General features: G+C 35.0%; 1 protein-coding gene across 2 annotated transcripts; it reads right to left on the reverse strand.

Moving 5' to 3' along the window:
- On the reverse strand, positions 1-26,472 carry LOC121410751 (ETS translocation variant 1-like). Of its 2 annotated transcripts, none has more exons than XM_041603033.1 (9): positions 26,412-26,472; positions 25,789-26,010; positions 24,751-25,198; positions 24,155-24,405; positions 16,431-16,502; positions 11,928-11,999; positions 9,898-10,061; positions 8,094-8,348; positions 1-6,579 (listed from the first exon to the last, which is right to left on the reverse strand). In XM_041603033.1, the coding sequence occupies exons 1-9, from the start codon at positions 26,455-26,457 to the stop codon at positions 6,424-6,426; spliced, it is 1,686 nt and encodes a 561-aa protein (XP_041458967.1). In that variant the 5' UTR covers positions 26,458-26,472; the 3' UTR covers positions 1-6,423. The 2 variants fall into 2 exon arrangements, with proteins under 2 accessions (XP_041458967.1, XP_041458966.1); XM_041603032.1 differs by having other exon boundaries at positions 24,155-24,408.
- Between the last annotated feature and the right edge of the window lie 502 nt (positions 26,473-26,974).

The following is a 26,974-nucleotide window of genomic DNA, read 5'->3' on the forward strand; positions in this document are numbered from 1 at the left end:
TTGCTATGTACAAAACCACTGTGATTTAATGAGAAAAGCAACATCTGCCCCGAAACATAGAAACTTGCGATGCTTTTACATTAACTAAGAAATCAATGTCATTGTCAAGTGGAAAGGCTTTATTAAAGTTTTGTATGCCTTTATACAAAACAATTATTTGGGGTTTAATTATATCATTCAAAATAAATGTTGGAACCAAGCTATTCACCAGAGAATTCTATGAAGGTTGATTAAGCCTTAGGACTTCTTATATGCTATATTATTCCTTTCAAGTACACATTTGAAGAAAAAAATCATGATTAATCATATATAATATGTCCCTCCATAATGAAATTTTTAGAGCAATAATAGAGTCAAGATATGTATTAAGTATGGGGCAATTCCATAAAATGATCAACCTTTTTGTACAGCCGACACCCATTTTTCTAAAGTCTTACTTCACTTATTATACTGGCAAAGCCATGGTCATTTGACAGCATTACAGACTGTCAAAAGAACTGAAATTCAGCGACAGAAAATTTCATGAAGGTCCCAAATATAGGGGGTCAGACGTACATATTTTATGGAAATGCCCTATGGTAAAATTTGAATCTTTAAATCAAAAGTAACATGATAATCACTTCTTGGGCTGTTCAAAGCAGTGATAATGAGTCTAATGGCTAGGGAAGGTGCTAACATTCTTTTTCAAATCAATGTATCCAGGGCTACATAACACATAGGTTTGCGATGGATTGCAAATATGAAAGAACCGCACTGATTGGTCCCTGGTCAGTATTTTAAACCAAATGCACGAGTAACATTGTTATCGATTGGTCAGTTCATTTAGCAATTGATCGCTAATCTTCGTGTTACCGAGCCCTGTTCTTAATTTTTATAACTTATAATATGATAATTAAATATTAACAAGTGACATCATTAGATAACAATATCCAAGCTTCAGGAAAAATGAAAATTATCAAAAATAACTGAAAGTGAATTGAAATATAAAATCCTGATATTCAATTGCAAGTAAGATTTCTCTAGATTTAAATTTCAACATATCATATCAAGGAAGAATATATGGATTTGTACCTGATATTTGGTTAAATCTTTGTTTCTGGCTTCATTTAGCCAATTAGGATATAGCCAATGTATGTCATAAAAACTGCCCAGTACCAATGAATAACTTTGCAGCACTTTTTCATAAGAAAACACTTAGCGATCTTAAGATCTGCAGCTTCACTTCATCCAATTGACAACTCACTCAAACAACTAGCATTATTTTAATTCATTCAAATAATTAGGAGATAGAATTCAAGTGACAGAGAAAATTCCCACAACACCTGCAGCAATAAAAAAAAACACAAACTATTGTTAGTTTTTTATTTGAAAGGGTTCTGATAATTTGAAGAGACAGTGGTTATCTCTTTATGGTTCAGAAATTAGCAACCAGCTGAGGACTGCCTTGCTGACTGTAATTTCACAATGCTTAGAACAAGATGCTGCTAAAAGAGAGAATTCTGAAATAACTGAAAGTGAAAAGGATAATTTAAATTACACATACGTGAGTTAAGCAGATGTGACCAACTGGATTACAATAACAAAAAGTACCTATTTTAGTGTTAGAATCCACAAGTGCAAATATTTGATAAAGAGATAAAATTTGTGATAAAAAGGACATTTCAAAAAAATGTCCTGTGTCAATTACTATTCAATTTTATATATTCTTTGAGAAATGTACCCTTCCCTCAAAGGTCAAATTCATGCTAACAAAGACACGTATAGCAAAATAAAAATGTTTGCTATTTTAACACATTTTTTTTCACAAAGTAAAACTGTTGTATTCTGCTTTTTGCTATTTACAAATTCTCCAAATCAAGTTAAGCAAAGCATTAAAAATCCACCTTTGAATAATGTAAGTACAACTCTTGTTAAAAATAAAAGAATGTAAATATACAATGTGATTATATTAGAGACAAAAGGAGGGAAAAGAGGGACATCAGCTGTGATGATTTTGTACAATAAATTTTCACTTGAGCAGGAGAGTTCTATAGATATCTGCGGAATAGGTCCCCTCCTTATATAAGTTTTGGGCATCATTTACACTATAACATAACAAAATACTAAGGGAATTGACAAACATTACAATTTAATTCAAAAATTTAAACAAACAGTAATATTAACTTCATAAAAATCTCTATGAAAGTGGATAGCAAAGTAAAGAAAAAAAGTTACTTAATCATTTCCTTTGTAGGGGCTGGATTTACTGATTTGGGGGCAAGATCATATTACGCTTTTAAAATTCTTAGTTATATCCCCTCGTCCGAATTGCAGATACACAGCCCTAACTCTGAATACCAAGGTGAGATAACAAAATTTAATTTCACTTTTAAACACTGTTATTTTTACTTAATTGGAACAAACAGCTATATGTGCAACACTTCAATTTTTTTTCCAATTTATGTGAAAATGAAAGTTTCTGTACAAGAATTAAAATGTGTGTACAAACTTTATGATATGAATACTGATACACTTCACTATCTTTATCAATTTGGTGAGCCACCTAGACATACAATGTACATCAATCTTTTGATATGTAGTAAAAAAAAATTAAGACAGAGAGAAACATAAAGCAATATCTTCAGCATCCCATACACTACATCTGTACAAATCTTGAAATACAGTATGAAAAAATAACTCCAACTTTTTCCATTTAAATTCCTACAAAAACATTGATGATTTTTTTGTTAATACTCTGCTCACTGATAAGGTATAAAAGTAGATATTTTCTGTCGTTCTAGTACTTTCTGCATTTCAATATATCTCTCCACTTCTTAATTGTTTTCTCTTTAATCTAGATTTTGTATTCTCTTAGACAATTAGAAAAAACACAAGATTTCTTTTTTAGGCACTGGTCAACGCTTTTCATGAAAAATATGTACAAAAATGAAATAATTGGAGAATGCCATTCTCATTCTGTTGTTTCTCTACAACTCCTCACTTTCCTAGAAATAATACTTCTAAATATATTTGAACAACTGGTATGCTAATCATTGTATTTAATCAATATCTGCATAAAAACAACAACTGCTCTTTAATAATTTAGAAGTCTATTTCTCTTAAACTAACTCTCAAATACATGAGTGCACTTTTGAAAAACACAGAGGACCATGTATAACTTGAAATGATTATGGGAAATAATTAATAATTCCTCTACTGAGGTTTTTAAAAACAGTAAATTAATGATAAGAGCTCACAAGTTATTCTCTTTTGGTGGATTACCATTGTTTTACTCTGACATGTATTGTGTAATAAAAGCTTCATCTTATTAAAGACACCAGCAGTTACACCACCATTTCTGTGTACATAGAATTAAAAGATAGTAGTATAAATCGATATTAACAAATGAGTGTCCACGGACACAGGTGGCGAGACATGATACAGTGGTTATCCACTTATGTTTTGTAACTGTTATGTATATTTATATTTTGTAACTGTTATGTATATTTCTTATAATGTATCATCTGTATTTGTTCAACTGTATTGAAATGAATGTACCTTGCAGTGACCAATAAAACATGTAAATACCCCCCCCCCCCAAATAAAAAAGACACTATCATAATCATGTTGTTGATTTTTTTTTATAGTAAGTTTGTTTAGAAACAATCAACCGTGTTTTCCATCTTGCAATTGATCAAAATCCTTCCTTGATGACATGAGTATGTATGCAAATAAATATACAAAGAGACATACTCAGATGTCTTTCCAAAAAATGAAAATATGTATTATATACATGTGCACGGCAGTGGGGAACATGAACAGAGTCTCTTGCTCTGTACAACTAATGATGCTAAAATACAGCTTCTTAGGACATTCTTTGACACATTTTTAATTAATGTTTTAAAATATGAATAATATTATCCATCCAACATTTGAACGTAAAATTAATTATCTTTTAAAAACTTAGGTCTGATTTTGTATTATAAGTAACCAAAATTCAAAAGATTTGAAAAGAAAATTAGTAACTTTAAAAACACCATATTAACCAATATTTCCAATTTATTACGATCCCTTTCCTTTTCTGGTACTGACCTGCCTCTTTATCTTGCAAGCACAATTTGAATTCTACTGTATATAATTACTCAAGATTGTTTTCTCTCTGTTCAAAACTGACCCAAAAATACAGATCTATGGGGAAACTGTAAATTATTAGAAACAGAAGGCAGAATATTCAATAAGCAAATATTTTACAGAGTAATGGTTTCAAAACAGGGGGAACGAATTTCATTTGTAAATTTTTACACAACATAATGATACTGCAGTCAACATGCCAATACCTGATATTTATGTTATAGAAACACTGAAACACATTTATGACATCTCACAATAAATCTGAAATTCAGTTGAATATATTCACAAATCATGCAAAAACTCAGATACTTTCCTGACATACAATTATCTCTGATAAAATGTGACAAATATCGGTATGAAATATACTTTGTTCTCTTAAAAAAATACAAAATTACCAATCTTTGATAAGGTCTACGTTGTACTGGTAAAAAATAATAGACTTTCCCTTATTCATAGAGTAAGCCTGATGTACTGATGTCATTGTCGCCAATGTAGAACTGAAAGTTATCTGTACTGAGAGATAATATAGTACTACTCATATGAGTGAAAAAGCCTCCTAAAAACAGTAAAAGATAAGGCTATTATACATTTTTCATAACCCTTACAAATAAGTATTATCAAATCATGCACGAGATATACATCTTAATATTACATGAATTTTGCGTGGTGTAAAGACCATGGTTTAAAGTGTTATTAAAACATGCACATAATATACATTCTGATAATGCATGATACTTGCATGGTGTAAAATCCATGGTGTAAAGTGTTATCAATTCATGCACAAGATATACACATACACTTAAGTGTTATATGATGCTCGCATGGTGTACAGAACATCAGTGATCAATACTGTGATACCAAAATTTAGGCATCGATGTTACACAACAATTTCACATCAGACCCCAAAAAAATCAAACAATCATGACATAATTTTTTTTAGTAAGCACATTTTTTTTATCTTCCAAGAGGTATAACCAACTAGCATGAATCCATTCTACACAAAGTGACTTTCTAAGCAGCTGCAAGATTCAAAGACTTCACTGTAATAGCTATTTCTTCAACAGACAAAACATTAAGGGTTCTTAAAAAATACTATAATACAAGCTCAAAGGTTTTAAACTCCGGCTCAGTATTGAGAGCGAAGGGCATCAAATTGATGGATTACATGACTAATACTCCATGAAAACATTAATGGGAGTGATCATCTGACGATCCACTTGCTTTTTCTTTCGACTTTTGATTAAATTAAATTCTATTGATTAGTCAATGTCTGAGCCACACTTTCATACCTGCAGCTCCTTGCAAAGATGTGCACTGCACTTTGTATTTATGGCAAATTAACAATTTCAAATTGATTTTACTCAAGAGTGATATATTTTTCGAGATGTCATACCAAATTCAATGCTTTTTTGGGAGTTTTTAGAGCAATTTCTCAGCCAATTTCACTCCCCCTAACATGTCACTGAAATTCATACTTAAATATCAGTACATCAAGTCGTTCTCAGTATCCGAAGCACCAACTCATCTATTACTGAAGCTTATTCTTAAAGACTAAAGACTGCTCTAAAACTTACTTGTACTATATTGGAGCCCAATGAGAACTTCCTGCTATGATATTTGAGAAAATCTTTCCAAAGAAATTGCATAAACAATGCGCTGACATACACAGCCTGATCGGATTCTGATTGAAATGTAATGAAATATGGCACCACGCATCAAAAGGAATACTCCAAGCATAATAGTGTTAAATGCTTGGTGTCAATGGCTGTTTAATCTAGGAACAAATTCTTGCTTTGCAATTTGGCAGTTTGTGTTGTTAATAGTATTTAGTTGACAGAAAAAATAATTCTTTTAATTGAATATTTGAGTTTCAATAGTGATACAATCATATTTCATCATCATATCAATGACTGAATGGCAACAAATTTGATGATCATTGTGGAAAACATTGCAGAGCCTTCTTGATGGTTGACTCCCATAAGATTAGTTTAGAAAATATTTGTGTCTTTAACATCATGTACCATCAATACTTCAAACAATGTGAGGCCAAAAGTACTCCCATAGCGTACCACTTTCTTATCATCTTCTCTCTTATTCAATGTAAAAAAATAAGATAACTTTTAAACTGGTGATAACAGAAGTGAGTGAACACACAATGCAAGCCATTTAACAAATCAAGCTTGTGTACATCATAATCAACTATAGTACAAGCAATTTTCGTATAATCTCTGTGTGTACAAAAAAAGTAATTTCTTGAATCGATCCTCCATGCCCCAAAGGAATTGACCTTGGGGAAGAGAAGGAATGAGGTGTTCAGTAAACACAGCCCTCAGAGAATGACTTTGTCATGCAGGAACTAGCATGGCTGAGGTCAGGAACAAAGACGTCACAGTTTTCACTGCTCCCCGTCCTACTGGGGGGCTGGGGAGGCGGATGGGTCATGACTCCTGGTTCTTTTTTCGGGTGGATCTGCAAAAAAAAAGGAGAGAAGTTTAATCTCATAAATCATCTTGCTATTTCAAGTGATGGCACATGAGATGATGACCAAAAAAACCCCACACAATCAATTAATACTTTTTTCGCAATGCCTAAACAATGTAATTAAAAAACTAGTACAAAGGACCAAGATCTATTGAAGATGAATCAATTCTAAAATTCCTCATTTCTGGATATGTCTTTTCTCTTAGACTAATTTGTAATTCATAAACATTTGTGCACAACATACTGCATGGCTGGGTCTTATATCCAGTCCCTAAGAGAATATATAAGGATATGTCTTTGTCATATCTCTTGGTTTATATTTTGTTATACATTTTAAGTATATCCATATAGGATATAGTTGTCTTATCTGCATCTTAACACAATTTGTAACAATAACTTGTGAGCAAGTATAAATATAAACATCATCCCTCACCTTGCCCCTGCTGCCTGCTTCATGGCATACTTTACCAGGCATATTTTGTATAATAAATTGTAACAATAATCTTTTGTTTTAAACAAATTTGTAAAATTCTTTGTGAAGAAGTATATATAAAATTCTCAATCCCATCATCTCCCCCCCCCCCCCGTTGCCCCTGCTGCTTGCTTTTAGCAGGCACACTCTTTAATAATAAATTTTACTGTCATGAAAGTTAATCTGTGTTGGTTGAAAATAAGTAGAAGTTGAACTGTTGCTCTCAACACATAAAGAAAAATCCAAAGAACTTTGGACAAAATTTTTGGCTGTTAACTGCACGAGGTCAAATCGGGTCACTTCGGTCATCGCTGAGGAAGGCCGAGGTTAGTAACCCAAAATATTGTGGTAATTCTTCAGATTTTTCTTTCTGTGTTGAGAGCAAAAGTTCAAATTTTACTTAATAAATGATACAAATAAATTTTTGTTTTGTTACATTGTGTGGGTTTTATGCTGCCTGTTTTTAATCTGTAAAAAAGTAATAAAAATTGTAATTGAAATGAAATATATCTTGTTCTCCCACATAATAAGTATATGTACTGAGGGTGTTTCACAAAAGTGTGACTTATGGGGCGTTGCAAGAAACTTGTAATCAATCGCAAGACACTTGCGATCAATTGCAAGTCAATTTTCATACCTGAAATCAAGCATATGCTGTGCAATTAATTGCAAATTTGCAATTGATTGCTAATCTGCTCCATGAAACAAGAAATGTAGTCTGATTTGCTATAGTTAAAAGTGATCAATTGTAAAATTGCAACAGAATATTTGCGATTGATTGCAAATATTTTCTTGCAACACCCCTTTAGAGTCTTACTTAAATGCTGATGCGCACATGATAGGCAACACAATATGCAATCTTACTGATTAATACACAATAGCGTGCGCCCCCTTAGCATGACTTGGCCAATGTGGTGATGCCTTCTATACCACAAGCAACAGGGAATTTAAGTGTGACACATCCCTTGGTCTTATCTGTCTCTGTCTTACATGTATAAACATATTGGTAGAGAAATGATGCTAGTCTTACCGGTCTCATCTGAGGAGGGGGTGGTGGTTGCCTTTGGTCATGAGGAGGGGGTAAGGAAACCCTGAGCTGGGTGTGGAGACCATCAGGAAATGCCATGATGAAGAGAGCCTCAGGGTCACAAACAAACTTGTAGACGTAACGCTCTCCAGCAACTTTCTGCATGATACCCTTCTCGTAGTAGTAGCGCAGTGAACGAGAGAGCTTGTCATAGTTCATGGCAGGCCGGTTCTTCTGAATACCCCATCGTCTTGCAACCTGGGAAAATCCAATATTATTTTCCATCAAACTTGATAGATTGTTTATATTTTGAAAGATATTAAGAGATACCTTTCCTTTGATTCATCAAAGGAAGCAGCCAAGATTCATGATCACAGATTTCACATCTTAACATTTATCAACAATGTCATAAGAATAGTGGCAGTTTGAGTGTGAAAATATTTAACTTAGTTGATGAATTTCATACTTTTCACAGGGTTCCCACAGAAATTTGAAAACAAAATTCTATGACTTTTCCATGACTTTTCCATGACTAAATTGCTGCTTTTCATGACTTGCTTTCTGGCACGGTTTCCAAAATCAGACACAGCAGAGTATGATAATTAAGTATGAGAGAACTTTGCGAGACACGACAAAATGGAAAGCTGCCATGAGCCATGAGGTTAATGCAATTCCATGACTTTTCCATGACTTTTCACAAATTTTTCAAATTCCCTGACTTTTCCCTGACTTTCCAGGACCACAAATTTTTCCAGGATTTTCCATGACTGTTGGAACCCTGTTTTCAATTAATGCAGGGCAACCAAGACCAACTTAATATTTGATACTGTTCTCCTACAGTCTGTTATCTGGTTTAATGACTGATATATGGTCTCTCATTAATAATCAAATAATATTCACATACAGTTCAGCAAGTACAGTTTATTGCTTATCAGGTACAATAAATAGGCTGAGAAAATCAGTTAAGATTCATGACCGTTTCCCTTAGAGATTGGTCAATTGGAAATGAGGAGATTTCAAAATCTTTAAAAAAAATCAACTTTATTATGCTAGGTTTGAGTCATTACATTTATGTTTAAAGATGTTTAAATGCTATTAGTAACTAGCAGTTAGGATTAACAGGACAGGGGTGTAAAAAAAAACTTCCAAAAATTTGCTGAAATTTCACATTTGACATCTATATATTCAGTTTCGTTACTTTTTCACAAAACAGTGACATGAACAAGTCGGTGACACGCAAATGAGACAGTCGATGATGTCCCTCGCTCACTATTTATTTTGTTTTTCATTGTTTGAATTATACAATATTTCATTTTTTACAGATTTGATAATAAGGACCAACTTGAATGAACTATAAAGTATTAAACAATGCTAATTCCACATGTTCAGGAAGGAATTAATCATTGTCTAACTTGACATTGAGGAGAAGATTAGAATATTTCATATAATAAAATACAAAAGACATAGTGAGTGGATGACGTCATCAGTCTCCTCATTTGGATACTGACCCAGATGTGCATATAAAAGTTTTGTGAAATTAAGTGAAACTTTAAAATGTCAAACTTCTTATTTTACATCCGATTTTGATGAAATTTTCAGTGTTATGCTTGTTGGATTTTTTTTTTTTATTCAAATCAACTTTTTGTTGGGGAGGACTTGTCCCTAACATTTTTACTCAGCCCTACCATGGATCTAACAAAATCTATTCATTTAAATTTCCATGACCCAATATCATTGTCTCATTATGCACCCTTCAAAGAGATTCTTTACTTAATATCCCATCACGAATGCAAAGGTGAATATTCACCTCTTCAGGATCGATGAGCTTAAACTCCAGGCCGCGCCCGGTCCAAGCGATGAAGTGGCCATTGGACTGGTCTTCAAGGAGAGTTACAAGAAACTGCCAAAGTTGAAGAGACCCACGTCTGTGGTAAAGAGGTCCTTCTCGAACCACCTCATGTCTTGGTTCATCTGGTTTAAAATGAAATGTATTACACTAAGTGTCAGTATATTAATTATATATATATATATATACGCACGCACACACACAAATTATTATTTAATAGACATGCACACACACTTAAATCTATATACTAATCACTATTTATTCAACTTTTTAACATGCCCGATAAATAAAAACCTGGGTGGAAAGAGACATGCATAGATTAATGTCTAGCCAAGGATGCTAGCGCTATAACAGGATTCTTTGATTACAAGGGGTAGAGGCAGAACTAATACACTATGCCACTTTCACACTAAGGTAACTGCAGCATGTCTGACCTTAATGTATAAGAATCATGTAATATGGGAAATAGTAGGGCTTCAACCCATAGACTGCACATACTAACTTCAACTGATATTTTCTTATTCTTGCCATTTTCTAGACTAGCATGTTCTGATCCCAGAAAGAATGTTATTGAGTACATGCACATGCTAACTTGGTGAAAATCTCCCTCTAATGAAAACAATCATAGAGGGATTAATAAAGAAAGTAATTCTTCATTTCTTTTGGAAGCAAATCTTGCTGAAGTTAAATCACTGTTAAAAACAGCTTTGAATTATCATAACACTTTAAATAAAACTTAAAATATATAAGATAAATAGCATAATAGTGTTCTAGATAATGTACATTATGTGTAATATAAGCACTGAATATAAGGAAACATGAAGCAAAGGAGACATATGCCACTTTCATATCATTTCTAAGGGTGGGGGTAAATGTTGAAGTATTTTGCATCAAATATTAAGTTTGATATTGGAATTACAGTGTAACTGCTAATTGCAGAAAAAAAACGAGCACATCAATGATGTGGAGCTCATCTTGCAACAAAATTTAACACAGTTTTTAATTTTGGCCCAGTTGACACTGTAGTGAATTATATTGGTGACAAAAATTGAAGAAACAGAATTGATGAAGAAATGACATAGAAGCATTTTTCTTGTGATTTATTAATAGATTTCATATAAATTATAATAAATTACTTTCTGGTCAAAATTTCTAAATTCTTAGAAGAACCTTGGTGAACCTCATGTAGCTCTCAGATGGAACAAAAAAAATCAAAATCAGTCAACAAATAAGTATTTGTGAGTTTTGAAAAATATGCATAAATTAGCATGTTTAATGAGTTTCAAAATTCTGTGTTGAAATTTTGCATCCCCACCTATAGCTAACTATAAAGCAAACAAAATTGAAATGATCAACAAATGAAGGAGAAAAGGCATTTTTTGTCATTTATGAATAAATTTTGCATAAATTTCACACTGTTTTCTCATCAAAATTCTGTGTGAAAATTTGGTGAGCCTCATGTAGCTCTACCACATGGAAAAAAAAAATTAAAATTGGTCAAAAAATAAACAAGTAGAAGCATATTTTCGTGAATCTTTAAAAATACGCATCAATTTAGCTAAAATCAGCATAAAATTTTTCAATTAAAAATTTCATGATTCTGTGTAGAAGTTCTACCAGATGGAAGAAAAAAAATTAAAATCGGTCAACAAATTGACAAGAAGCATTTTCTGTAAATTTTGCAAAATGTGCATAAATTAGCATATTTAATGAGTTTCAAAATTCTGTGTAGAAGTTTGGAATCCCCCACCTAGTGCTATCATATAAAGCAAACATAATTGAAATGACGAAGCAGAAGCATTTTGAAATTGTGGAAGAATGCCATGCCATGGCATAAGCTCATAGCTAAAAGTCTAAATTACTTTACCAAAAACACTCCACTACTCTACTCTTGATTTTTAGATTTTTTTTTAATCAATGAAGATTTATTTTTCATGCAGAATCTTCCCTAGAAGAGAAAAAATGTAATGTCTGTTTTCTAGTATACTCACTGTGCTGTTCTGGGGGCTTTTCTGGAACACTTGCATCATCATAGAATGCCCTTCCACATTCCACTTGGCCTCCTATTCATGACAGAAAAAAAAAACAAAGACAACTTTTAGCATGTGAAGCAATACAAGACCATTTTAAGCCACATACAAAGGAAATGAAAAATTCCTTGTGACATCCCTCAAAGAAAAACAAGGCAAAAGCGATTTTGTGTCTCGCCCACTTATGAAAATTTGCGAGGGCACACAACAGAATTGTATCAAAACTTCATTGTGAAATGACTGGGATGGAATAATGCTTGTCATAAAAGCCTTGCACGTAACCTTTAATGTTGACCTAAAGATGACCTTTGACCTTACCATGTGACCTCCGACTGCAGCCTAACATGCAGGTCCCCAAGTCCATCTACTATCCCAAGTTTGGTTGAAAAGCGACTTACGGTTGCGGAGTTAGGTGTCATAAGAGAGTCTTGCATGTAAACTTTAACATTGACCTGAAAATGACCTTTGACCTAACCATGTGACCACCAAATGCAGCATAAGATGCATGTCCCCAAAGTCCATCTACCGTTCAAGTTTGGTTGAAAAGTGACTTACGGTTGCGGAGTTAGGTGTCATAAGAGAGTCTTGCATGTAAACTTTAACGTTGACCTGAAAATGACCTTTGTCCTTACCATGTGACCTCTGACTGCAGCATGACATGCAGGTCCTACAAGTTCATCTACCATCCAAGTTTGGTTTAAAAGTGACTTACGGTTGCGGAGTTAGGTGTCATAAGAGAGTCTTGCATGTAAACTTTAACATTGACCTGAAAATGACCTTTGTCCTTACCATGTGACCTCCGACTGCAGCATAACATGCAGGTCCCCCAAGTCCATCTACCATCCAAGTTTGGTTGAAAAGCGACTTACGGTTGCGGAGTTGGGTGTCATAAGAGAGTCTTGCATGTAAACTTTAACGTTGACCTGAAAATGACCTTTGACCTTACCATGTGACCTCCGACTGCAGCATAACATGCAGGTCCCCCAAGTCCATCTACCATTCAAGTTTGGTTGAAAAGCGACATACGGTTGTGGAGTTATGTGTCATTAGATTTGTGACAGACGACAGACGACATTTGGATCCCTAAGTCTCGCCTTCACCTCTGGTGGGCGAGACAATAACTCACATACATAAAATTGAAATGGTAAATGTATTGATCATTTTCTAATACCCCTTTCCAGCTCCAGAAGTAGTGTCAAATTGATATGAAGAAGATTTTTAATGGAGACTACCTTTAAATCATGACCACGCATTGTGTTTGTAATCTACTTTTTAAAATATCAATATCTTCATAATTATTCTGGAAAACCTAAAAATAAAATTTAAATATGGTGTCTCAATTATGTTTGTATGAATGAATAACTTTCAAATTGGAAGGTTCTGATCAGATTTTTTTTTATTTTATAAAATTAACTTCCTGTCTCTAAGGGCATCTTTATGCTTCCACTTTTCAGGCCAGAATCAGTGTTCTCATACGGGATAAGTCCAAAACAAGGTTGTGTCCATGCTTACTTTCATTTAAACGATGTTTCAGAATGCCGATCATAAACTTATAAAAAGTTACATTTCAAAACATGTTTGACCAGAATCAGGGTTTCTGGAGAAATATAAACAGGACCACTATCATTATTGCCCAATGTACATTTGATTGTGTGATTATTACTACATGTATTCCTCTAATTGTCATCATGATGAATGTTGAGGGATAAAAAAAAAACCCGGAACACGAGTTATGATGAGGAGATATCCCTGAGCCAGAATCCCCATTATCATAAACATAACCGTAATTTATGTAGTATTTTTTTCTTATGTATACTTATATACTTTATTTTGTCATACTAACATCCTCACCATGGTGGAAATTATGATGGGTATGTCAAGTAGCTCCATGCAATTACTAAAAGATCAGATATTGTTCCAAGTTAAAATAATAGTTGAACATAACAACACTCATTGTACTGTGTTATCTGGTATCTGTGGCTGGTGATGACGATCTACGTGCAATTTCCCCATTCAGCAACACCAACCCCCAGGGATTGTGAAAATCGTGATTTCAAGTTCGGTGTTGGTGTTGATGAACTGTAGCTCACGAACAGGCGCCAAAAACGATGAAACATCCCCGTAAAATCATCGTTCCAGTTAAGATGATCACAAATAAGAGTTTTATACATTTTATTGAAAAATAATATTAACCCTTTCTGATTCATGTAGTGATTTTTAAACTTTGCATCCTGTACGATAAGATTTTATTGCTAATTCTCCCCAATTTCAATTTTGTCGTCGAAAATTTCTTGCGTAAAGTTCAGATGATCCGCAGCGCAGCGGCGTGACGTCAAAGGCTATCGATAACGCAATCGGTATTGCTCCTCAGAACCCAGCTCGGTGTTGGTGCTTGGTTTAGCAGCCTTTTCATGCCCTCAACGCCAACACCGTACTTAAAATCACCCATTATTGAAGATCCTGATTTCGCCTCCGAAAATTAAGCATAAACAGCAACTCCGGAACTATGTTTGTGATCGGCGTTCTGAAAAAACGTTTAAAAACGCTGATTCTGTCTAAGCAATGGAAGCATAAACACATCTTAACGTTATACGTGTAAACTTAATACCTTATTGTGTCAGTAGGGAAAATTGAGCACTCGCCAATTAAAAGCAACAGTGATTTGTTGTCAATACGAATCATAATAAAACATGTCTATGTAGAATATTGATAAATTGAGGTACAGTAGGTGTTATAAGAGAATTGAAGGATAAAGATATAAGCTGCATAAATGTACATCAAAAACAAAAGATACTCCAACAAAATAACAAATGTCACAAAAGATTGACAATGGAGATTTGTCTTGGAATTGTGATCACGCATTACTATCTTATTTGAGAAAACCCAAAGAAAATTTTTATTTCTCAATTATGTTTTGTGATGGCAAACAGTTCCCAATTAAGAGAAAGGTTGAATCAGAGATATTTTTTCTTTGATGAAATTACTTCCTGTCGATGAGGTTTGTGAGTAACATTGAATGAATATGAACATGCTCACCAGCAGTGAACCTTTTTGTTATCAATCACACAGACTACTGTTTGTAAGGGTCTAAAATGACATCTTGGATCTGAAAATCAACTTTTTCATTAACCCTAATTAGACTGGGAAGAGGCTGATTCAGCCCTTTCCCTTTTCAAAACTTTTCATGATAAATCTGCCGTGCAACTTTTTTTTACCGCGCCACTCACTGACTTTTTGCTTTTAAGTCTCGCCCAACTTTTGAGACCAAAATCATGACCCCTGGTTGCAAGGTTCTGAAATTATGCAACATTTTGTAAGTGCTTGCAGACCCAAAATTGTTCAAAAACGTGAATTTGTGAAAAATCCAATGCAAATTGTATTTTCGGACAAATTTGTAAATGTATCATTATTTCTTCTTTTACTGATTAAACTCAATGAAGTTTATCTTGTTTATGTTCAAAATAAAGTCCCTGATGATTTCCATTGAAAGAAAAAGTATTAAAAAAAACAGAGAAATACATAAGACAATAATTATGATATCAATTTTAGAAAAAATACATTTAATCAGAATCCTATAAGGAGTCTGTGAACCAATAAAACATTTTAGGGGTCTTTTTTAATTAATCAGAGCAAACTTGATTTTACTCATAATTAGTATTATTAATTTGAAATGAGATTTTTCAATAAATTTGATCATACTATTCTATAGATTACGCCATTGATTTTCTTTGTGATTAACAGCCAAGATCATAAGGGGGGGGGGCTGAATCAGTCTTTTGTATATGGACTTCAAAATTGATATTTTAAGCTCCATATTGAGCAATATAAGTAAATCACCTAAAAGACAATGCGAGCAAAATTTTTATAGTTTTTAAATTATTCTCCAAGTCTTTCCCCCATCTTCCCCCTCTTATGTTTCCCCTTCTTTTTTTTCTCCTCTATTTTACCTTCATTTTCTTTTATAATTTCTTTCTTTCCCCCCTTTTTTTTTTGGGGGGGCCCTGCCAATGGGGGGGGCAGCCCCCTCCACTGGACCGCCTATGATATAACTATATTTTCATGAAATTATTGATAGTATTACTACTCATATTTTGAAATTGCTGTTTAGCTAAATTCCTTTTGTACATCATCTGGAAATGTTATCATGCTTATATATTTCTAAAAAACTTTAATATGAAAATATCAATGGAAGTTGTCGTCTGGGGCATATATGTCCTGGGACCTGTTGCATAAAAGTTATCATTATGATAACTTTGCCATTCAATGGTAACTTGCATGAGATCCTCTATTCTGATTGGCTATTTATGGTTACCATGGTAGTTATCATTGGATGCAACGGGGCCCCTGATATGGTTTCACCCATTCTTCTGCCTTTCATGCTAAATCTTGGATAAAATTTTTATCTACGTTATTGGGGCCTTATTACAGGAACTCAACGAAACAATGTTGCATCAGCTTAATTACCTTCTTCCTTGCATTGGCGTTGAATAAACATCTCTTGACGTTGGAATCCGTTCCCAAAGGATCTTGGTACCTCTGTATATGGTGATAACACATGATAATATGGTGACCAGTGATATGAATTAATCAAACTTGTTTTGGAATTAGGCAATGCCATATAGGACTCCATCACTCTGCTTTGCAAATATGGCAAATGGTCCAAAAATTCTATTGTTGCTTCCTTGTTTGGTAGTTTATCACTTGCAAAATGGTAAAGAAGGAAAGACAATGCTAGCTTTCAGGAACTGATTGTAACTTTTAATATTAAACAAAGAAAAAATAGTGTCAATAAGTTCAACATTCAGTACTTCAGCTTTTCATCCAAAAGCAAGAATAGCTCCACTCCGGCAAAGTTTAAGCATTTTAAAAGCCTCCTCTCAACAATGATTTCCTTTTTAAATGCAAATTCAACAAAAAACTCTCACGGCCTACACAGTTCCCAAAATAGAATAAGGAGAATCAAATTAGATGATGAGAATATGTAATCTGTGAATGAATGAAACAAAAAGACCAACCAATTAGTAAGGAATCACTATAAACCTTCAAAGAGAAAACAAAGATCGTGACAGGAAGGAAACATGTTGTTTTTGTTTTTTGGCATTTCTCATAAGAAATTGAAATTGTCTAGGATGCTATAATCTCTCAAAGTTTCCTGTATAATACATTAATTTCCTGCCAATGTTAAGACAAGGATTACCCTGAAAATATCATCGAAATTGGATGTAAAATAAGGAAGTTTTAAGGACATTTTAAAGTTTCGCTTTAATTTCACAAAGCAGTTGCAAACCAACATCCTGGTCAGTATGCAAATGAGTAGACTGATGACGTCAATCTAACCAGCAGATACATGTATGTATTATTCTAGAAATGAATCTACTGCCAAAAGACTGAGAATGCCTCCATCTACATTAGTATTCACAAACTTACCCTAATGAAATACACAATATGAATTTGGAGGCTATGTGAACTAAAGAAGCATTTGGACATAAATCAAGAACTATTTAGAGATGTGAAAAGTACAAGATGGAGTGAACAAGTGGCTGAAATGTATTTCCTTTCCGAGTTCTCTCGATCATATAGAATATGCATCCTACTCTTCTACAGCATTTAATTTTAAAATACTCACAAAGTAGAAAGATGTCTACACTAAAATAAAACAAACTCCATTCAGCAGCAAATTACTAGTTCTCCAATAAGCTTCAAATTTTCCCCTTTCAATCACTTCAATATGAAGAAATGCTTCTGAGGGAATGAAGAGAAAAGAAATGATCCACTATGTCCATTCAAGATATTTTCCCCCATCTACTTATTATTACTGATATTAATACAATAGGATCATATTTTGCAAAGCAGTACTTCCTTCCATAAAATATAATTCATATCTTGAGGGACATTATGAAATAACCAACTTGTGCCTGTTGATGGTAGCAATGATTGCAAGAGCACCAAGGTCATCATATTCATTCACAATTCATGGCAGATTGTTAATCTTGTCTAATCAAGTTCTGTTTCCTTCAGTATACATCACATAAAGATTCCTATTTTACATGAATCCAACAGGAGTTGTACCCATGTGTGCTAGAAGCAACTTAAAGGCAATTTTTAACCTTGGTACAGGGTTCAAAATGAAAATCACCTTTCCAGCTAAGCCTGTAATCATAACTGCAAATATTAATGTTGCACAGGGATTGCATGAGCTTTAAAGACTGATAAGTGGGTATTCATATATCAAGATATTCATGAAATAAAATCAACATTTTTCAGTCAAAAATTCCTGTGTATACCTTTGTTCACTCTTAAGGACTGTGTGCAATTAATCTCAATAATTTCCACCATTAAAAAAAATCATATAGTTTCATCTATTTTAACTTTTTTAGGTACTTTGGATAGTTAGCCCGGAGTTCTGAATGATGCACATTTTTCCCTATTTCAACAATTTTGAATAAATGAAAGAAAATATTTATGTTAAGCAAGAATTGCCTGAGCTTTACAGACTAATCAGTGAGTATACATTAAGATATTCATGAAAGAAAATTCATGACTCAATATTTTACAGATAGAGAGGCAGAAAGATCAGAGAGAAATAGATACAAAGAGAAAGAGGGGAAGTATGTATGAGTGTGTGGGGGAGGGATGGGTAGTCTGCAGGCACATACCCTGACTGCAACTTTGATCAACAAGTGGGTATCCACGCAAAACTAGCACATAAAAAACTTGCTATTTCAGAAAGCCTTCAGTACACAAGGCATTATAGGCTGCAAATTTATACCCTTAACTCCAGTGAAGGGTTTGCACAGCAGACTAGGTGATGGGCATAGGCAATCGAGAATCTTAGTTCAGTCTCATTAATACATCTTTCTTAGCCTTCATTGAAACTTAATCTTAACTTCCTTCTTAGCTATAGAATTAGCAATAATGAGTTTCATGTCCACTGACTCAAGAAATCTTGGTTGTAGTACGTCCATGGATGTATAAACAATATGTAAGGGAATAGAGTTCATCCTTGTTGCATAAACTGCCAATGGGCAGAAATTAGTATTTTACCAAATTACTTTATTTTATAAGTATGCTTGTGTATCCTAAGGATGTTTGACCATGGAGGTCAAAAATGCGAATTAATTCATGTAGCTTTCGATTTTTAAAGAAGTACTACAGAATAGACAGGTGCACTAAAGCTTTTGGTGAAGACCTGTAATGCCGCCAGTTTCATGGAAAAATTAAAAGTGGTTTGTGTTGAAAAAAGATAATTGCAAATATTTCCAATTCAATTTCATTACAAAATGTGAATATTAAGCACATGACAAAATATATCTCAAAGGCTTGTTATGTCCTGAAATTGAGTGAAATGTTGTATAACAGTCTCAAAATGTGAAAAACCCTCACAATTTGACAATTTTTAAATCATCATTTCACAAATTACCACACACTTCCGAAATGCAAAACATTGAGATTAGTTGCACTGAATATCTCTATTTTTTATGTTATGTGTCACAGCTGCAGCCACATGCGACCAGTCAAGTAATTTCAAATCATAGTTTAATAAATATTGTAAAATTTATTTTTGCTTTCCCCAATATAAGTTAGCGATATGTTTGCTATGTATCTGACCAGAGGCAGTGAAAAGTAAGTATCATTATAAAAGCATATTTCATACTGTATCTGGCCAGTTAAGTCTGTGGTTAGGCAGGAATCTTTGGTCTATAATCTGCCAAACAAATCCAATAAAAAACATGTCTCACATATTATATCCTTGCGGCATCTAGTGGCTTTTAAGGGAACATGTCGGATGGTTCTCAATCTTATAAAACTCCTTGGTTTGACTTCAGAAGATCATTTCACTTTGTTCTCATCATGGACCTACTAGTAGGTCCATGTTCTCATTTTGAAAATTCTCATTTTGAATCTTGAAAATGGGCTAAACATTAGGCTTACAGTGTAAAAATACCATCCCAAAAGCTTCAAAGTATCATATCTACAGAACAATTTCAAAACCTTGGAGATATAAAAATCGAAGTTTGAAAATAATTTGGGGTTGGTTTCAATGACTATGTGTATACATGGAATCTGTGCACAACAACACAAACTCTAGATGAACACAGCATGACCAATAGACGGTGTGAACAAGGTATACACTAAATGTAAAGTGCAGCTAATAATAGCATGTGTATAGGAGATACACACAGCGGAAGGCAGTCAACATAGCCAACGGAATTTTTGAATTGGAGAAAACTGAACCTGTCTACTAGACAGTTCTCAAAATCAGGCTAACGAATTGCTACAAAAATTGCTACCTAAATTAAGAGTTTTTCATCCTATATTTTGGTGTGTTTCACTTTTTTTAGGACAAATACAGGCACTCATACACATATTTCATCTCAGTTTGAGAATTTTTTAAATCAGCTGCTCACAAAGTGAAACAATCCCTTAAAACACATGTTTCACACATTGGATCTGAATGTTCTTCTGGCTTTGTATTAAATGAGCTGTCAGCGTTCTCGCCAGAAAATAATTCACCCATGTCGGGGACTTGTGCTGCCACTCCCGGGGGTTGGGTGCGGGAGGGGGGTTCACCCCTCCCCCGCGGAGCGCGGAAGCGACGGCCTTTTCATCAAAGAGAGACGCCAAGGAAGCCCCATTGTGGCGTATTTTTAAGCCCACACAAAATGCACATAAATGCTAGGCCTGGGAGTAAACATAGATAGATCGAATGGTTCGATTGGCATGCCGCCAATCACCAATCGATTAGCAAAATTTACACAAATCGAATGTTCGGCAGATCCCGATTATGACATTGGGAGAACTCGAGTACCCAAGTAATAATAACAAAATGACAAGAAAACAATGATGACACTTCATACAGGTTTAAAAATTATGTTACCGAGATAATTTTTCAATAATAATCAATGATTGTATTACATTCACTTACACACCAACATGAAAGCGCTCCGAATTTTTTTTAATCCCACCCAACCTTGCCCTCGATACACAAAATGAGTTCATTGTCTGCGTGCACACAACAATAAGAAAACACACAACCAAAATTGAGCTGATTGGACCTTCGGATAGCCAATGAAACTTTTGTTGAAACAAAGAAGAAGGCAGTGGTTCCCTTATCAGGAGAGGTCATGACTTCAGAAATAAATTGACCCCTCCCCCATCTGTGTATGTGTGAGGGAGAGAGAAAGATAAGGGTGGGAGCCGGAGAATTCCTTTCATGTTTCAAAACAATGATGCAACCTTTTTTCTATCCCCTCACACAATGAAAAACTACATTCCAACATGCGCCCGTCTTCACCGGTACATGTACTTTCTCGACTAGTCTTAAAAAATAGACCCAGTTATACATGTAGGTTCAAATGATAAAAAATCGTATTTTTTCCCTGTATTTCAAATTAAATATTTTGCAAAATATTTTTTTGAAATACATGTGTAGAATCGTGGGCAGTGCCACAAGTGGGGGCGGGGACATGGTATGGGAAAGGGATGAAATTGTTCAAGAAATGCTCCACCTGGGGTCAGTCTCAAAGAATAGTTCATGAATGAGTTGTTTACATCTTTGGGATTTGGACTTTGGACTGCTGATTTGGGCTGATTCATTCATATGCAGGGGTGTGGCACTTGGAGGGATGCATGCATAATACCAGAGTACCAGCATGGATTTAGGAAGGATTTTCATTGGAACAATAAACTGAAAGTTTTAATCTCATTTCATGTAGTTTCTTTTGATATAAATATCATGGAGAAGGGGAAAAAGGTCCCACTCTCATTTATTCTAAACATGTGACTTTGATGGAAATTTCACCATAAAGTACGTCAACTATTGTGACTTAAAAGACCTGATTCCCGACGAACAATCGAATCATTCGATTATTTTTTCAGGAAATAATTGAATGGTAAAAATGACAATCGTCCCAGGCCTAACATCCATGCACCATAGCGGTCACGCACAGTTCTCAAACTCCTTTGCTATTCGTTCATTGTGTGCAGAGAGGGCGGGATAAAATGACAAACACAGTACAACTCCTTTGCTATTCGTTCATTGTGTGTATAGAGGGCGGGATAAATGACAAACACAGTACAAGTACATGTTCCTGTATACCGGTATACAATGCATTTATTCCAAGTTCCACTCCCATCATATCAGTAAGCGCAGCTACCGGTAGGTCATGGAGCATAGCCGATGTGATGTGCGGGGAAGACGGGGGAATAGGCAACGGAACGACCGTACCGTGCCGTCATATGCCCGCAATAGCAGCCGCGAGCTAGCTGGGCACCTTGCCACTTTCCTAGCCGTAGTAGGCATGTAAGTGGTCTTAAGTTGGTGGGACTTCGGCGCAACCTGATAAATGAAGTTGATATCACTAAGATGAGTTCATGGAGTGTATTATTTTTTTCTGAATATTTCCATTTAATTTTTCCACGCATGTCGCTGAAATTTTACGCATGGTTCCACTTGGTCTCCATTTCCGCACGCATGGTGTTTGCACCATGCGTATTATACACTGGCGAGAACGCTGTATGAGCACCCCCCCCCCCCGCCCATTGAGCCAGGTGTTTTATCAAAGTAAGACTTAATTCTGTTTGCATCGAAATGCTTGTAAACAACCAATCTTTAAATTTCAACTACAGGTACATGTATAAAAAAAATTCAAATGACTGAGATTCAGAATAAGCACCAGATAAGAAGTTACCAGCCCTTGATAAATTCATGCTAAATTCATTAATAGCTCTATAAAACACTGCTTGGTGATCTGTACATACAACATGTCCCATCCTGTTGCCACACCTTTCTGGGACAGAACGCACCAATGGGTATAAAGTTTTAATAGACTTCCTGTTGCACAATAGATGCATTGGAGCAAACAACAAAAGAAAAAAAAATGTTTATCTTTGAAAAGCCTCCTTTGGAACTACTATTGTTCCTGTTTCACCCCAGAGATCCTGGAACTAATTAGAGGACAAAGGTTTGAGCAGTGAAGGGGGGGGGGGGGTTCAGCTGGTTTCTCAAGTCAAGGGTAATCAAGAGTACTGATCAGTAACAACATGCTCACACGATTGTGATAAGTGATGGATACAAATGATCTAAAGGCAAGAACACACCGCCCGAGCGTTGTTGGAGCGGTCGTGGAGCGGAGAGAAAAAAATCATCACCGCTCGCTATCGTTCACCATTTTTCATTTTGATTGTTTTTTTGTTGTTCCCCCCCCCCCCAATTTTGTGAGCGAAATTCAACACCCTCTCCCTACCGCTCCACGACCGCTCCAACAACACTCGGGCGGTGTGACCAGGCCTTATCCTTATTGGTGGAAATATATCCCATAACATTTACTTGTAAGGTATGGTTACCATGCCAAGTGCAAAGACTTGGGGAAAATCTTCAGTGTCAACAATACTTCAATATTGAAATGTAAATACTTTACATCACAATAAATCCAATGACATACTCTACTTCAGAAGAAATAGACCAGACATCCCTGGATAAAAGCAATTTAAGAATACAACAGAATATTTGAGCTCTGAGGAAAATTGTATCTTTTCAAGTGTTTCAATGAATCATTTCCAGTCTTTATGAGAGTAAACACATTTCTGAGGGTACATGCAATTCAAAGCAGGCATAAGAGAGAAAGAGAACAGCTCCATCTAAGTTGTATTTTGGTCAGAGTCATTCCAGAATACAGGTACTTGTAAGTTTAAAATGCAAGCAACATACAAAAATGGAGAACAGGCAATTAATATTTGTGCCACTTCATAACCTCATAATGAATTATTTTGAAGATCACCAAATTACTTTAAAGCATTGGGTTAAGCAAATTATTCTTGACTTTAATAATCAATTCTATGAAACCTACAATTTGTAATCTATTCAATCTTGTAAACTGTGAAAAAATCATTTCCCTTTGAAAATATTTTCAATTTGAAACTGTGATTTTTTTTAAAGAAATCAATTATGAGTTATTGTTAATACAGTCAAATCATCTTTGTTATGATTTATGAAGGGTTTCTTTAGCTTAGTTTATTCTAGCTAAATGTGCTCTATAAGGACTCAGTTTAATGTAAATTGGAAAATATATTATCCTCTTCTTCTTTGCAACATTTGTTGTTCATTATTTCAAACTTTCTCTTTTGGTATACTGCGATGATAAATTCTCTCTCTAGTAATCTTGGTGGGGGGGGCAAATGTTTCTTACCAGCTTCATAGCCATAATCCACTGGCTCCTGTTTCACAATAGTATCCCTGAAGCGGGTTTGATTGAACATGCCTCGGTTCTTGAATGGTAGGAATACTGGCTCAGAGTTCTGACGCTGGAAAGGATGAGGTCCTCCTCCTCCACCACCACCACTGCCATTACTACCACCAGACTCAGCTCCAGAGTTTCCTGCTGATCCCATTGAATGGGTCAGGTTGCCAAAACATGGCTCAGAAGTCTGCCTCTGGAATCTACTAAAAAGTTATGTCATTAACAAAAAAATGAAAATTAATAAACCTATGCATTTAAAACATGATTATTCATTTATTACTAGTCATTCTATTGTCATACATAATATAATGTAAAATCAAAGAATCATAACAATTAAAGAATTACAAAGTAAAATAAAAAAGGAGGTAGATTGAAGGGCAAATAGCCATCTGATATAAAATCAGAATGAAACCTCTGCCAACTTGACAAAATCCTTTCCTTAATGGCATATTCATAAGAGCACAGTTCAATGCTGAGTGAGCAATAATTTAGGTTAACATTTGTAAGAATGAAAAAAAAAGACTTTGAATTGGAATACTTCTTACTTCTTATCCAGAAAAAACCCAGGACCAGGGCCTGGTCCATGTGCCCTGAAGGGATTGCTGCTTGGTCCAAACCCGCCTCCACCAGGTACTAACGGCTCCTTGAAGGTCACCATCTGACAAAGGGATGGCCCCTGAGGAGTCGTTGGCGATGAGATGCTGCTGCCACCACGGTTGCTGGCGTTGTCTGATTTGTCGCAACTACCACTGTTGCTGCACATTGAGGACCCCTGCTGCTCCTGCTTGATGATACGATTCATGTTGAGGTCGATGGAGGGGGGCGTCATGGCACTTGGGGCCATGTCCACCATGCCCGATGGGTTATTCTTGTTGGAACCCTTTTCATTGCTGGTGCTGCTCTTTGCGGATGATGTGTTGCCCTGTGGAACAGGAGAGCTTTGTGGTGCTACTGCATCTGAACAGGCACTCCCTGGTGGACTAGGATGATCATCTGTTTGAAAAAAAATGAATTCTTGTTAAAAACTTTTTTTTACGGAAGTACTGATAGGTGACTTTTAGATTACTGAAACTAAGTGCAGTCATAATGGTGATGTCTGTGTACTTCATGACATTTTTATTGTCATTTAGATGGCTGTTGCCAAACTCTGGCTTGATTTCTTAAAAAGTAGACCAGCATTTTTTAATGTACCAGAATTGACTGGTTTATTCCTAAAAAATACCTTTTGATTATTAGTATATGAGCAGTCCAACTTACATCTCATAACAGCCCCCCTAAAAAAATAAAACAGAGAAAGAAACTGCTAGAAAGACCCAACAACAAGCTTGTAAACAAAACAATCTACCAGTTAAAATACCACGTAGTTCCTTAAATGTTTGAAGTACATTTTTGATCAAATAAGGTACAGAGCCTACACTAAAAACAACCAAAACCAAGGAGCAATATATTACTACATGTATTTCATTTCTATTCCTTAGTTTCACTTTGAATAAAATTATTCCTCCCTTTTGTTGCTTCAATAAAGTACTTAAAGAAAAACCTAGAAAAAATATAGAAAGATAAATACAAATATTGAAATTTACCTGTGCTGGATGGAGATGGTGCTGGGATGATCACAGAGAGTCCATCCAATTTACCAAAAGGGTTGTCCACCACAACCTGTTCCCCGTACGCAAACTTCTGCTCAAATTTGTCAAAATTGAAATGGCGGTGGCTTGTGCTGGCCGCTGGAGATTTCATGTGCGCACATGGCTTGTGGTATCCTGGGCTTTTGGGTTCGGGCTTAATTTTGATGCTCAGGGGTACTGTGCATTGGATGAGACAAATGAAATGTGAAAATTAGAATATAACATACAGGTGTCTCAAGAGTAATGATCAGACAGTTGTAAAAAAAACCAACTTGATTTTAATCTGCTAACAGACAAAGCTTCTACAATATCAAGTAAAAAAAAATGATGTATAGAAAGATAAGCACGTTTTAATGCTTAATCTCTTAAGAGAGAAATCAGTTACTGTATATAAAAAAAAATGGTAAAGTGGCATTTCATGGGACACCCCTATAATACAATCAAGTATATCTTGAAAGCAAAATACTGATGAGGATGGCTGAAAATTCAGTCAGTGATTGAACGTTAATGTCAAGCTTGAGCACACAATTCACACCGACACAAACAGCTTGTTGGTTCAAAGTCACTCCAATGCTTACAGTCATTATCGAAGAACATGGCCAATGATAGTGTGTAACTAACCATATCCTCTGGGACTATCTGAGATTTTCTGGAAACTTCCTGGCCTTTTCAACCCAAAATCTCTGGAGGAACTAACATGTACAAGTATCATGCACCAGTATGTATATATACACACACACATCCAAGTCAATAATAAGGAGATTGCATTTCGTTTCTCAGAAGAAAAAAAAGCCAAGAAGAAAGATACAGCAAAAAGTCTTTGATCACCATTTGGGTAATTAAGAAAGACAGAGAGAGTAGACTCAAGTCTTCAGCTATGACACATACATTGTTATTAGAAGGAAAACGGTACACCTTTACAAACAGCAATTTCTTAAAGCATCATCTCTGTAACAATCATACATGTAGAGTTTCAATTCCAGGATGTACATATCATATACTATTCTCATATTTTCTTGCATGAAATGCAAGTTATTACTGCTTGTCTTAAGGTTAAATTTCAATTATGTTTTTTTCCAAATGGCCTCATAGAAGATGGTGATTCCAATGAAAGCTTCCCCTATGCCACTTGACCATCACT

Source organism: Lytechinus variegatus, chromosome 3, assembly GCF_018143015.1.
Source record: "Lytechinus variegatus isolate NC3 chromosome 3, Lvar_3.0, whole genome shotgun sequence".
Classification (NCBI taxonomy): Eukaryota; Metazoa; Echinodermata; class Echinoidea; order Temnopleuroida; family Toxopneustidae; genus Lytechinus; species Lytechinus variegatus.

What these genes read in the sequence shown, in the direction of transcription:
- LOC121410751 (XM_041603032.1), bottom strand. Translation starts at nt 26,457, where the DNA reads ATGGTTAGTTACACACTATCATTGGCCATGTTCTTCGATAATGACT. An exon ending in GGATTATGGCTATGAAGCTG is followed by an intron (nt 16,503 to 24,154) that starts GTAAGAAACATT and finishes CACCATATACAG; the next exon opens with AGGTACCAAGATCCTTTGGG. An exon ending in CCCCTCCTCAGATGAGACCG is followed by an intron (nt 6,580 to 8,093) that starts GTAAGACTAGCA and finishes TTTTTTTTGCAG; the next exon opens with ATCCACCCGAAAAAAGAACC.